The sequence below is a fragment of the Mytilus trossulus genome, chromosome 9 (assembly GCF_036588685.1).
Source record: "Mytilus trossulus isolate FHL-02 chromosome 9, PNRI_Mtr1.1.1.hap1, whole genome shotgun sequence".
Classification (NCBI taxonomy): domain Eukaryota; kingdom Metazoa; phylum Mollusca; class Bivalvia; order Mytilida; family Mytilidae; genus Mytilus; species Mytilus trossulus.
Window position 1 is genome coordinate 51,887,910 of NC_086381.1, and position 12,531 is coordinate 51,900,440.

The 12,531-nt window shown below is 31.0% G+C and overlaps 1 protein-coding gene across 1 annotated transcript; it reads left to right on the forward strand.

Moving 5' to 3' along the window:
- Positions 1–298: 298 nt before the first annotated feature.
- On the forward strand, positions 299–9,868 carry LOC134684743 (uncharacterized). Its single transcript, XM_063544050.1, has 8 exons — positions 299–341; positions 596–913; positions 2,897–2,977; positions 4,103–4,119; positions 7,000–7,027; positions 7,604–7,702; positions 8,302–8,330; positions 9,756–9,868. The coding sequence occupies exons 1-8, from the start codon at positions 299–301 to the stop codon at positions 9,771–9,773; spliced, it is 633 nt and encodes a 210-aa protein (XP_063400120.1). The 3' UTR covers positions 9,774–9,868.
- The last annotated feature ends 2,663 nt before the right edge of the window (positions 9,869–12,531 follow it).

The window sequence follows — 12,531 nt, forward strand, 5'->3', positions numbered from 1 at the left end:
ATTTTCATTTAGGATTAAAATAGAGTTACCTCTTTTGGACAAATTTGAATAATGAACCATAAAAAGTAAGAATTTTAGAGAGAGTTGAAATCGCAAAATACTTGAACATTATTACTATGATATACATTGAATTACTGCTTCAAATGACATTACTAAAGATTGCTTCTTAACCGATAAACAGAAACTAACGATTGTTGTTATCTTTCTTTGATCCTGAATAAAACTTTTCTACTGAGTAGAACAATTCAAATTTTATCTTACTTTGGAGTTTTTGTAATTAACTTATAAAACGTATAAAATGGCTATGATATTCACAGGAATTTTATTTCAGAACTGTGCTGGTAATGAATTATAGTAAATCTTTTTAAAAATGTAGTACAACAATGCAAATCAATGTATATAACTTTGTGGTAGAATAATGCTTGTCTGTGCAATGGTTTCTTTGTATATATTTTTTTCAAAAAAAAAGAAGAATAAGAGTGGCTATTCGGTATATAGAAACGGGACAAAAACTTACAGCTTATTCTTTCTACTTTGACCAATTCTTAAGTTATTGTACTAATAATTAAGTATACAAATTGATAAACCATTTCAGCATGTGTGTCTTCCAAAAATAATACAACAATTTACGCTTGTGTTGGAGAAAACGTTACATTATCATGTCCACCAGCTGGTGTGAATAAAACTGTTAGTTGGTTCAGGAAAAATGTGTCCAAGAATCCTATAACAACGTTGTATGGAGGAACTAAAGGAAAAGGCGCCAATTTGCAACCAAATACTGAGGTCAATGTTAATATTGAAAAAGGAGAATTTAATTTGACGATAATGAATTTAACTAAAGCTGATAATGGAACCTATCAATGCTTGCATGACATGAATTTTACTTCGTGGCTGTTTCATCTTACGATAGAAGGTAAAGTTATATTAATTGGCTTTAAAATAGAAACAAGTTTATTCGACTTAAATGTACAGGAATCTGAAGTTCAGTAGTTGTCGTTTGTTGATGTTGTTCATAAGTGTTTCTCGTTTCTCGTTTTTAAATAGATTAAACCGTTTGTGTTTTTTATCGTTTTAATGGTTTTTCACTTTGGGTCCATATATAGCTTGCTGTTCGGTGTGAGACAAGGCTCAATGTTGAATACTGAACTTAGACTTATAATGGTTTATTTTTATAAATTGTAATTTGGATGAAGAGTTGTCTCATTGGCACTTATACCACATCCTTTTATATCTATTTTTATGTTGGAGTATTTTTATGTATTTTATGTCTATAATCAATTTAGATAAAGACAGGGGTAAATAGCAAGAAGGTGCTGAAAAGAGTAGAACAAATAATTTTGGAACCAAACATCGACTAAAATAATTGTAGCCATGCTTTTTCATATTGCAAAATGCGTCGGTGTTCTTTTTATTAAAAGTTCGGAAATAATTGAGACCTTTTTTCGAAGTTAAATTGATCAGCTTCTATTACCAGGAAAAAAGAGTGTAATAATAGTGATACGAATCAAATGCATGGTAGTCACTGTTACTGGTGCATTTTCCTGTTGTTTTTCATTTGTGGCACTTTGTTTTTGAAATTTGTCAACATTTACAGGGAGGTATTTATATCTAGTGCTTGAACTTGGTTTTGAAAAGTCCCAGTAACTGCATGAAGGGCTGTCCATTTCACTTAATAATGTATTTGTGTCTGAATTGTCTCCCGATTCCCATGATTCACTATCACTCTCTGTATCAGTGGCCATTTTGTGTGTTTGTTTTGTTTTGTTTTGTTTCAGCAGACGGAATAAGTGCTTTAGACTTGGCAGGAAAAGGGGGTTTGAGCTCTGATAGAACTTTGCATAATTTAATGTTAAATGTTTTATCTTTGCTGTGATTAAACACAAGTGCATTTAAACAATTAAAATTAAATTTGTTATTGGTTTTACTGTGAATAATTGGTTTATACTGTAAATAAAGTTTTAATTGTTAAATTTTCCACCCCCGCATTGTTGACATTTGTTTCGGTAGACTGATCTCAATGTAGGTCATACAAGGAGTTCATGTAAGTACACAGAGTTCAATTTAAAAAAAAAGTAGTCCCGGCCGACGTTATTTAGAATCCGGTGGGACAAGTTTTTACTATTGCTTATTCAATAATAAAAGGTAAATTTGGCAACATAAAAATTGCACAATGCAAAAACTGTTATGCAAGTATAATTTATTAGTGCAAATCACTTTTGTAAGTTACATAATGATGGAATAAATGTTGGGAGAATTTGTTGATATTTCCACCTCAAGTTGATAATGTCTCCTCAGAGCACGCGCTATCGTGATACGAGTTTTACGGATACGTTGAGGAAACAGATATAGCCGTAGGGAAGGATGATAAATATGTTTAAACTAACAATTGTCATATTGATAATTTGTTACAGGCATTTTCGTATATAGAAAATGATTGATTAAACCTCCTGCTTTTAAAGCTAGCTGAACCTCTCACTTGTATGACAGTCGCATCAAATTTCATAATATTGACAACGATGTGTGAACAAAACAAACAGACATAATAGGCAAAATGTCATAAATAGGGGTACAGCAGTCAACATTGTGTTATAATCTTAATCACTATAAAAACAAAGAAGCACACATTGGCATATTAACCAAGCATATTAGCAAAAGTTAAAGACAATCATAAACCAATTTACCATTGTAAATACCACAATGACGTGATGTTTAAGTACTGAGCTACGTCATATATTTATCAAAGAAACATAAAAAGGCATATCGACAAAGCACATAAGTGATAGAAGTGAATTTTCATATTTGACTGTGCCAGATTTGGGTTTATCATGTATTGTATGCTGTATCTTATCAATATCAATATAAATTATATATCCATTTTTTTGGCTTATAGATCCAGATTATGAATACAACAACTCTGGCAGTCAAAGCGAAGGAAACAATATTTCTTGTACAAGTAATGTTTCTGAATACAAAACAGGTATAAGTTTATATATTATTTATCTTATTTGTACGCTATAAATTTGTGGACACTCGAAATATGTTCAAACTTGTTTAGAGTAAAAGAAATTATGGTCATAGATGAATTTATAGCCTAGACAGGCTTAATGAGGAACTTAACTAACTCGTAACGAGTTAAATCTACAGTATTTATCATCTGGAAAGGAGTAGGGGCAATAAGGCCCTTATTTGGCCCAAAAATTTATGCAAATTTTAAAGTTATCATACATATTCTTAAATTACTGAAAACTTGTCTAAGGTATAAGGTACAAACAAAAACACAAAAAAATTGACATCAAACAAGTTACCATGGCAACAAATCATAACCTAATTTGCATATTTTGTTAAATTTCGTGATTTTCCTTGTTTTTTCATCAAATTTTAAGTATATTTTAGACTGAGAAAGTATGTGCGCATCCAAGAAACAACTTTATATTTGATGAGATAATGCCAATAGTTATAATAAAGCTTTTGTTAAATTATTTTGTTGGTTCTCGGCTGCGCAGGATGTTTCCACAATGGACATAAAGTCAGAAAACTGCATAAATTCTGTATTTTTCATGGCTTTTGTGAAAATAGTAAATATTATGACGTAATTGTGACGTCATCAGATAAAAATCTTAATGTTTTTCATTTGTACTTCTTGAACCTGTGCATTCCTAAACATTATGTGCCAATTTGAAATAGTTATCAAACATTTCATTTTCTTAGGCCAAAACTAGGCCTTAATGCCCCTACTCCTTTGATTACATGATTTTGAAACTCGCATACCACATGTTGACAATAGACGTTTGTTTTCCATTACTGCTTATGCACATTATTTTGAATCTAGTAGTTTTGTGTCATATCCTTGTGTTTTTATTATTGCGTCATACTATATGAACACTTGTCTCGTCTAGAAATCTGAACATAGACCTCTGATTGCCCTTTCGTTTTCATACCATTTGTTGCTTTTGGTTTGATTTATTTATATCCACCCTTTCCTTTTTGGTTTTATTTTCCATAGCATATATGCGTATTGCAAGTTTTAAAAGGAAACCTCGATGTGAATGATATCTTTTTTTTATAAATTATAATTTATTAAACGCTTCGTTTGCAATTGTAGGTGAAGGTGTATTTATAATGAGGGACATTGGTGAAGATTATCCCCACTTAATTACAGATGGCGCTGTGGTAGATCAGGTCCAACCACATCTGTTGTATGATAAGAAAGCCAGCATGCATTCATTGATACTATATATAAACATTTTTATACTGATAATTTAGATATTATAAATTCCTTTGGTTCATTATTATTTATTATAAACTGTTTTATAGTCAATTTCACTACCAATATGTCAAATTATGGAAGCTGGACACTGCCTGAGCTTAAAAAAGAATTAAAAACAAGAGGTGCACGTGTATCAGCAATAGAGAAATATGAGTCGATTACGAAGCTAGAAACTGTTAAATGTGGATTATTTGTGTCAAAAATGCATCCTTTTCTAGCTGCTTCTCCAGATGGATTAACAGAAAACAATACATTGTTAGAAATCAAATGTCCGTATACTGCACGAAATGAACTGATCACACCTAAATCTGTTCCTTACTTGTCTGAGGTAAATGGGGAGTTGATTTTAGACCCAAAACATGACTATTACTATCAAATACAGGGACAACTGTTTTGCACTGGGAAACAAACATGTGACTTTTTTGTTTACACACATGAAGATCACAAATTAATAACAATTCAAAGAAATGACAGATCTTTTATTGTTGAAATGAAAGGTTCTTTAACTTCATTTTATAAAAAATATTTTAAGCAGGTTGTTCTTGACAAATTTATGTACAACAGTTATGATAAGTATTCCTGGTAACATGGGTGATTTCAATGTATCAATAGAAGAATATTTACTTTGTTTACAAATGTATATTGAATTATATGCATATACTAAGGCTTTAAATATTGTTTATGCATTCATTATGTTTTAAAATACAAGTTCAATTACACTTTGATTTTGTCATTTTTAGGTTTACGCATGTCTTGGTATGATACATTGCCTAAAGTTGCAAAGCATGAAAACTACGAAAATTATATCACTTGAAAGTTTTGTTTCTGTTCTATTCATTGCAACAGTAAGGATTTTAAATGTCTTTGCTAATCCTATGATTCGTTCAATGTGGACACGCTTCGGTTACTGGATATTTTTCTATCTCTTAAAACTGTTTTCCCAGTCATTCTGTTACGTTTCTTAAAAAATGTTGGAATATTAATAGTTACGTCGCTTGGTGCAAATAAGTCCTGAACGTTGAAGCCTTTATCTGCCATAATGGAATCCCCAGGATCACATAAGTTAATAAGATTTCTCCTTTCCACTATTTGATGGTCACTTACTGATCCGCCGTATGAATCAGAAACATAAGACACCAGACCACTGGGTGAGCATCCTACCAAGACTTTAACTGTGTTTCTGTTCTTGCATGTAGAATAAGTAGACTGTTGAGCAATTGGAGACTTCGGTTTCTTAACAGGCATTTCTGTCCCATCTACAAGCAGTCTAGTTGATGGAAATTTCAGCTTGAAATCAGATGGACTAAAAAAGCGGATTAAATCTCGACTAGGCCACAAATCTAACTCATTCCATTGTCTAGACATAAAGTTCAGCCATGTGATCCATATGTTTGTCACTGAATGTTCAGAAATGCCAAACAGTCTACTAAGTTCAAAATTGGTTTTGTGTCTTCTTAGCTTGATAAGGGTTAAAAAAAAATAGATTTTCAATATTAAGTTGGTCCACTCTGTTATACAAGTAGTTCATGTGGTTTATTCCCTCTCCAAAAGAAGCCAAGACAAATATAAAGTCATTGAAATTTGCCAACCCTGTATAAAACAATATACCAGCATCATCATGCCTAAAATTTTCTATAGAAAGGGAAACCCAGGATGGCGTTTGACAGCTAAATTCACTATTCAGTGGAACAGCAGTATATAATATGTGCGACTCTGCATCAGGTACTATGGGTGCTGTTGTAGACTCGACACATTCTTCCCGTCCTATATCAGAAGTACATGGATCATTTATTTCAATATTTTCTTCTGTGAATGATAGTTCAGATTTTGTTTTGTTGTTTTCTTTAAAAAGTCGATCACTTCTGTATGGGGTGTTTGAGGATAATTTTCTTTTCCAACAAAATACAGATGGAACTGATCCTTTTTTCAACTGTTTTCTGCTAACATCTGTGCCTACAAGAATAAACACATAATTAATTATTAATATTAAAAAGATGACCTGATATTTTTTTTATCTGTTTATCATACACTGTTTTCATTAATCCAGCTTACTTTTAACAGATTAAACAACCACATTAGAAATCATCACAGCAGGGTATGACATGTGAAAGTACATTATCTGTATAAACATTGATAATTAACAAATTATGCTACATGTAATAATGACACATTACAAATAAATCTTTCTATCATGAGTTAACAAAATAAAATAAAGAAAATATTCTATTTGCATTTCTATTGCAACAAATGCTCTCATTTTATTCTTCCCTTTATGAGGTTAAATAAGAATTAAAGAAAAATATAAGCGTGTTTTAGACTTTTTTTTAATTTTTTTTTTTTAGTATTAAATCTTTGGAATTTAATTTCAATAACTTGTAATTGATGTGTAATCATTTTGCAAAAAATGATCATGACAAACAACACTGCTTTAGCTTGGTGTCCATTCTTTGTGTTTTTCTTCATAAGAGTTTCTTTTGATTGCATTTAACCATTTCTTTTTTAATTCCCCATTTTTGGGGAAAAGATGTCCACCTCTGTTAGAACATCCAGGTACACAACAACAAGTAAATGGCATTTCAATTAACAAAACTTATAATTATTTATATGTAAAGAAATATCAACACTGTAAGTTTATATAGGATATAGATAAGAGATGCTGTGTGTGTTGGACCTGAACTACAGCACTGCCACCTGGGTTATCATTAAAGGGGAATTATTGACCAATGTCCCTCATTGATACGAATATACAGGAAAATGATGGTGAGTCAATTTATTTTAATTACTGTTAACCTAAGCTTAGACCTTTATAAAATGATAACAGGATAAAGAGTGTAAAGGCTTAACACGCAATAAAACTCAGGAACACATGCACTTTGTTAAATTTGTGTTTGTTTAAATGAAAGTATATACATGTATGGTCAAATAGAGCATATGCATTGTACCTAATGCAAAAAAAAATTCAATTCCCTCAAGATACTCTTTGTTGTGATCAATCTGCTATCTCAGAATAGGCTGATGATGGTAAGTTGTTATCTAAAACGAGGAAAAGGGACATACTTGAAATAATTTAACGAATATTTGTAGAATAGGACATAGTTTTGGAATTGCAACCTTATTGTGTATGCCGACGATCTCAAAATATATTTAAATTTGACTAGATCTGATTAGTTTAAAAAAAAAACGGCTGTGTGCTGGTTTCCATCTTACTTAACGAGTAGTAGATTTAACTTTTCGTCCAAGGACCAAACAAATTAAAGTGTTACAATGCCAATAATGTTGATTTATCCTATTCAACAAAATTGTCTTACAATGAACATACAATTCTTTTTTTGACAGATGAAGTGCTGAACTTGATGTGGTGGTATGTAATGTGCTGTGGATTAATAGCAGCTGCAATAGCAATATTATCTTACAACAATCCGACATTTCATAAAGGTAATAAACGCATTAATACGTTTATGTCCTTTAAATTGTTTTACTAATTCCTTATATATTTTTTATAATTATGTTTTACGCACACATTCAATAATTAGTATTATGTAAGTTTACGTACTTATAATGCAATAAGTCTTACCACTGCTCATTTCATGAAAATGCTGCTTTTGTGTTGACTTTGCATTTAAAAGTTGCTGATGTTTCGGCGTTTATCCAATATTGCAAAAAGGGTATTTATATGAACAGTACCAATTTTACTGCATACTTCTTTGACTGTGTTGCGTTATTTAGATATCTCATATTATAAAAAAAACCCTGAAAGATATATTTGAAATACGACTTTTATGTTCTTACCTTTTATTTCATGTGATAACATTAATTATCATTTATGTAAGGATATTTTAAAATCCATTGATAATTAAAGAATAATATTCTGAGACAATTATAAAAACATTTATAACGACAAATTATCAGAATATTAAGGTAAAAATTGTCCTGTAACATGGTCTTTCGTTACTTCTTGTTCACCTACAAATCGTAATATACACGTCAAACTAGCATTCTCATTCTTGCTCATGGGTTGTTCCATAATCTTTCAGGGCTGAGCGGGGGCAGTACATCAAGAAAGGTAGATATTATATAATATTGATATATGTATTCGAGTCTAATCGAATATATTTTCCCGGTGAAGTATGAATACTTGTTACTTATAATTTTACTTTTGAATGTCATTCTCTCAAAACACATTTAAAATTAATACCTGATACAATTATTTGTGTCTAATTTCATCAAATAAGCACGTGCTCTCAGATAAAAATATTGAATAAAATCACGGGTGAAAGTAAATGCCAAGTTATTTTTTTTTAATATTCGGTTAAAGTACTCCATGTTTGTTATTGAATATCTAACTTTTCTAATTGGAAAGTTTTAATTGAGTTATGGCTCGACTAAACGCGCATCAGTCGAACTTAATTTTAGCCAGATATCTGTAATGAGTTTACCAACTATCCAATTAATGCCACTGCATTTTGTCCCAGTTGTTATCATCAGCCCAAAAGACAACACTCTTGTTTGAATATGAAATATCCTAAGTGCAGTTATTTTCTGTAAATTATTTGCTATTAAATGTTAAATTAGTCGAAAACACTTAAATGTTTTTATGTCAATTACAAACATTAAATTTAAGAGTTATTTTTAATCAAATGTATAGGTTAACTGTCCACTTCGTACTTTCTTTTCTTTTATCAGTTTAAAAATATATTAAAAAGGGAAGATGTGAGAGCTCAAACGTCAAATGACTATTTTAAAACAGCTACATATTCGAATGTTTATGAAAAGATTGAAAGTTTCCTAGTGAATATCTTATATCATATTTACATTATAATTTTATTGTTATTTTGGTAGTCGATGTTTGATCTTTTATAAGTTTTTGTTTTAAATATTCATTACTCGTTTTGTTATTTGATTTTGCCATGTGATTATGAACTTTCTGAATAGATTTTCCTCTAAGTTCAGTATTTTTGTGATTTTACTTTTTTTCGTTTATACAAGAGAGGGACGAAAGATACCAAAGGGAAAGTCAAATTACAAATTACAAAATACAAATTAGGAACTAAATATGATATAGCCATAAGTCTATGCTCAATACTGTTTGTTGCACCTACATGTGTTTTTGATTCTTTTGTCTTTGTGTGTGTTCAGTCTCATTGCCAATCTTATTGTTAAACTCGAATTGTCGCTGGTTATTTGAGTACAGGAAAATTTTCTTGCAGTAACTTTTTCCATTTAACGTGAGTCATAGATTGTACCTATCTACTATTCACGTGAAATGGAAAAGTGATTGCAAGCAAACGTTCCTGTGTTTCAAAATGCATACAATGATATGAAATATTTAAATTGTACTGCCGAATGGTTTAAATCATATCTATCAGCTAATGATGATCATAAGTTGTTTACCTATTATAAGCCATTAGTAAATGTGCAAAATTATGAAAATGATGTTGAAAATGTTTAAGTCAATGAATAGAAGATGAATGTCAATTTATATTTGCAGGAAGTCATAGTGGTTTAAGTTGAAAATCTGCCTTAAAGACTATTCAACAATATTTTTTGAATGTTAAAACAGAAACCAGAAAATAGAACTAAAGGATGAACATAAACCGTATCATTTTTGTTTGTTTGAACCATGTGGAACCAAATAAAGTACTACAGTTTATAGATTCGATTATTCAGCCTATAAGTCTCTATCAATCAAGTGAAAACAAACATCATTATATTCAATATCAACTATAACTATCAGCTATTAAGAGCTTACGTATCTCATCTAGATATATTTGCATCTTTAACAAAGGACAATCTCGAAAATGTATACTAGAATATAATAAATGATTCCTTTTTTTTGAAAATTATTCCTGTTTGCAGTATTTCACCACCACCTTAACATGCTTTAGTTTTTTCCAAAACATACAAAAGTAAAAAGAAAAGATTGAACAACCACTCCTACATGGTCTGTACTAACTATTTCGGCCAAAACTTGACATAATTGTCGATCTTGTGTTGCTAAATATTTCTATTTTTAAAAAGGTATATCTATCTTTTATAATATCAAGATAATACCTGTAGGCGAACACGTTTACAAAAAGGTATGTTGTCATTAAATAGAAAGAATAACCAATGAGAAGTAAACTGACGATTTCATCCTTATGAATTATTTGTACATCTTAATTTACTGATTAATTTGATTGTTTAGAGAGTTAATCTATCTGATATAGCCTCCCTTTTGTTATTTACACCCAATTATGGCTCTTATTTGGTTATGATGGGATAAAAAGTTTGTTTAAGATAAAGTATACGGACTATAACATTGCCAAAACGCCGACTATCAAAATACATATAATGGTAAGTCTCTCGTCTTCGGGACCAAAAGTGGAATCTAACAATTGAAAATAAATTAAATTATATGTGTTGAGTAGAAAACATAGTAAGCAGTTCAAACGAGAAACGAGATCACTATCGGCATTTTGATTACAATGCATCAAACAAATATAACATAAAGTGCGGTGACTGAAGGTAGATTTTTTTGAATTTAATCTCCCCACCGAACACACACCTACAATGTATATAATATATCATTGGAAAGAGAAAATCGTGTACTATAATAATATGCCTGTCGTCAGGACTTGGTATGGTCACAATTTTTTTTAATTGAGGTCAAAGGTCATATGTGAAAATCTGTGAAAATTTGGGAGGGTTTCAATTTTGACATTTTTTTCTATTTCTAAACTCACATAAATACAAACGATACTGTTTTGGCTTTATTAATGTTTGTTATTATATATAAACCTTAATCAGTAAGATTTATTTTATCAAAAAAATCCTAAAACGACATTTTATAAACAAAACTTCAAAAATTAAGTTTTCAACCTATAAAATGTTAAGAGCACCTTAACCTTTTGAAAAATTTGAATTTCAGGTAAACATTAAGTGTCATGCAGGACAATACTTTAAAATCATTTTTTAAACTATCATATTGGGTGAGGTATCAAATCAAAGCAATAGAACACTACAGTCAAATATGACCTCAAATTGATTTGCGAATACTTCAGGTTTTATTATAGACTATTCGTTGCTTTTGGGTTTTTTTCACAATTATTACTGCTTCCATAAAGTATTATCTGTTGTTGCGTATTTTACTCTGGTTGATATCTATTACATCATAAGTTTTGTACCTATACCCCCCCCTTTTTTTCCTTGCAACGTACCACAAAAGTTCAAAAGTATTCCATATAAAAAAAGAAGATATGATTGCAAATGAGACAATCCTCCAAATGAGAAAAAAAATACCAATACGTCCCGTACTGGCTTCAACAATGAGTAAAATTTAAACTGCATAGTTTTCAATTCACGAAAAGAATATTGTAAACAAACGAAAAATCTCTAAACCTGATTAATGTACAAAATGAACAAGAAACAACAAAATATAGTATGTATAAACATACGACAAACACTGCATTACCGTCTCGTGACTTGAAACAGACACAAACAAAATGTGGCGGGGTTTGACTTTTTTAAGGGCACGCCAACACTCCCCAAACCCGGCGGCTGGGACCGTGTGTATCAGTTCAACAAGCTCTATACATAATCAACCGTTATCTCCATCATCTTCATTTTCACCAACCGTCAGAAGACATGTTTTTAATTTTTCTATACATTTCACTCATGGCCACAGGTATGAACATGAAAGGTTCTGCTCAAAGCAAACACGTTATTTTGAGTTTTTCTTTACAAGTACAGACAAGGTATTGTAAGAAGTCCGAATACATTTGTTCCCAAAGAAATACCAGCTTCAAACCATCCCTTTCAATTCATCCAAGATTTAACAGAGATCTAAAATGGGGTTAAGATAACATCCATATGCTTGTCTGCAAAGATGATAGGAAAACATTATGCATGAGACGAACACTATCTTGATTTCGCTCAATTTCATGGTTGGCAACACATTAGATAGCGTCGCACTCTACTTTAAGAAGCATAAAATCCATTGGCATTCAATATTTCAACAAGGTGTTTCGAACCAAACTCATGGTACATTTGTAAATTCAATCCTAAATGAAAAGGAGTTAAAAAAAATGGCCACACAAATGGTTGACGCAACAATTGCGTAGCAATTACGCAACTTCTGTGATGCCATTTCCTGAGAATAGTCTTGGCTATGCAGTTTCATCGAGTTACCATAAAATGAATTGCAATAAAGACGAAGGCATTGACTGAATTGAAGGAGAAAGAGACAATTCTTCCGAAGTTGGGTATACTTCTGTAGAGTTTGTAGA

Bases quoted from the DNA above. Each gene is read 5' to 3' on its own strand.
- LOC134684743 (XM_063544050.1), top strand. From the start codon at position 299: ATGGCTATGATATTCACAGGAATTTTATTTCAGAACTGTGCTG. The intron at 7,028-7,603 runs GTGAGTCAATTT...TTTTTTTGACAG, and splicing joins GAATATACAGGAAAATGATG to ATGAAGTGCTGAACTTGATG. The intron at 7,703-8,301 runs GTAATAAACGCA...ATAATCTTTCAG, and splicing joins CAATCCGACATTTCATAAAG to GGCTGAGCGGGGGCAGTACA.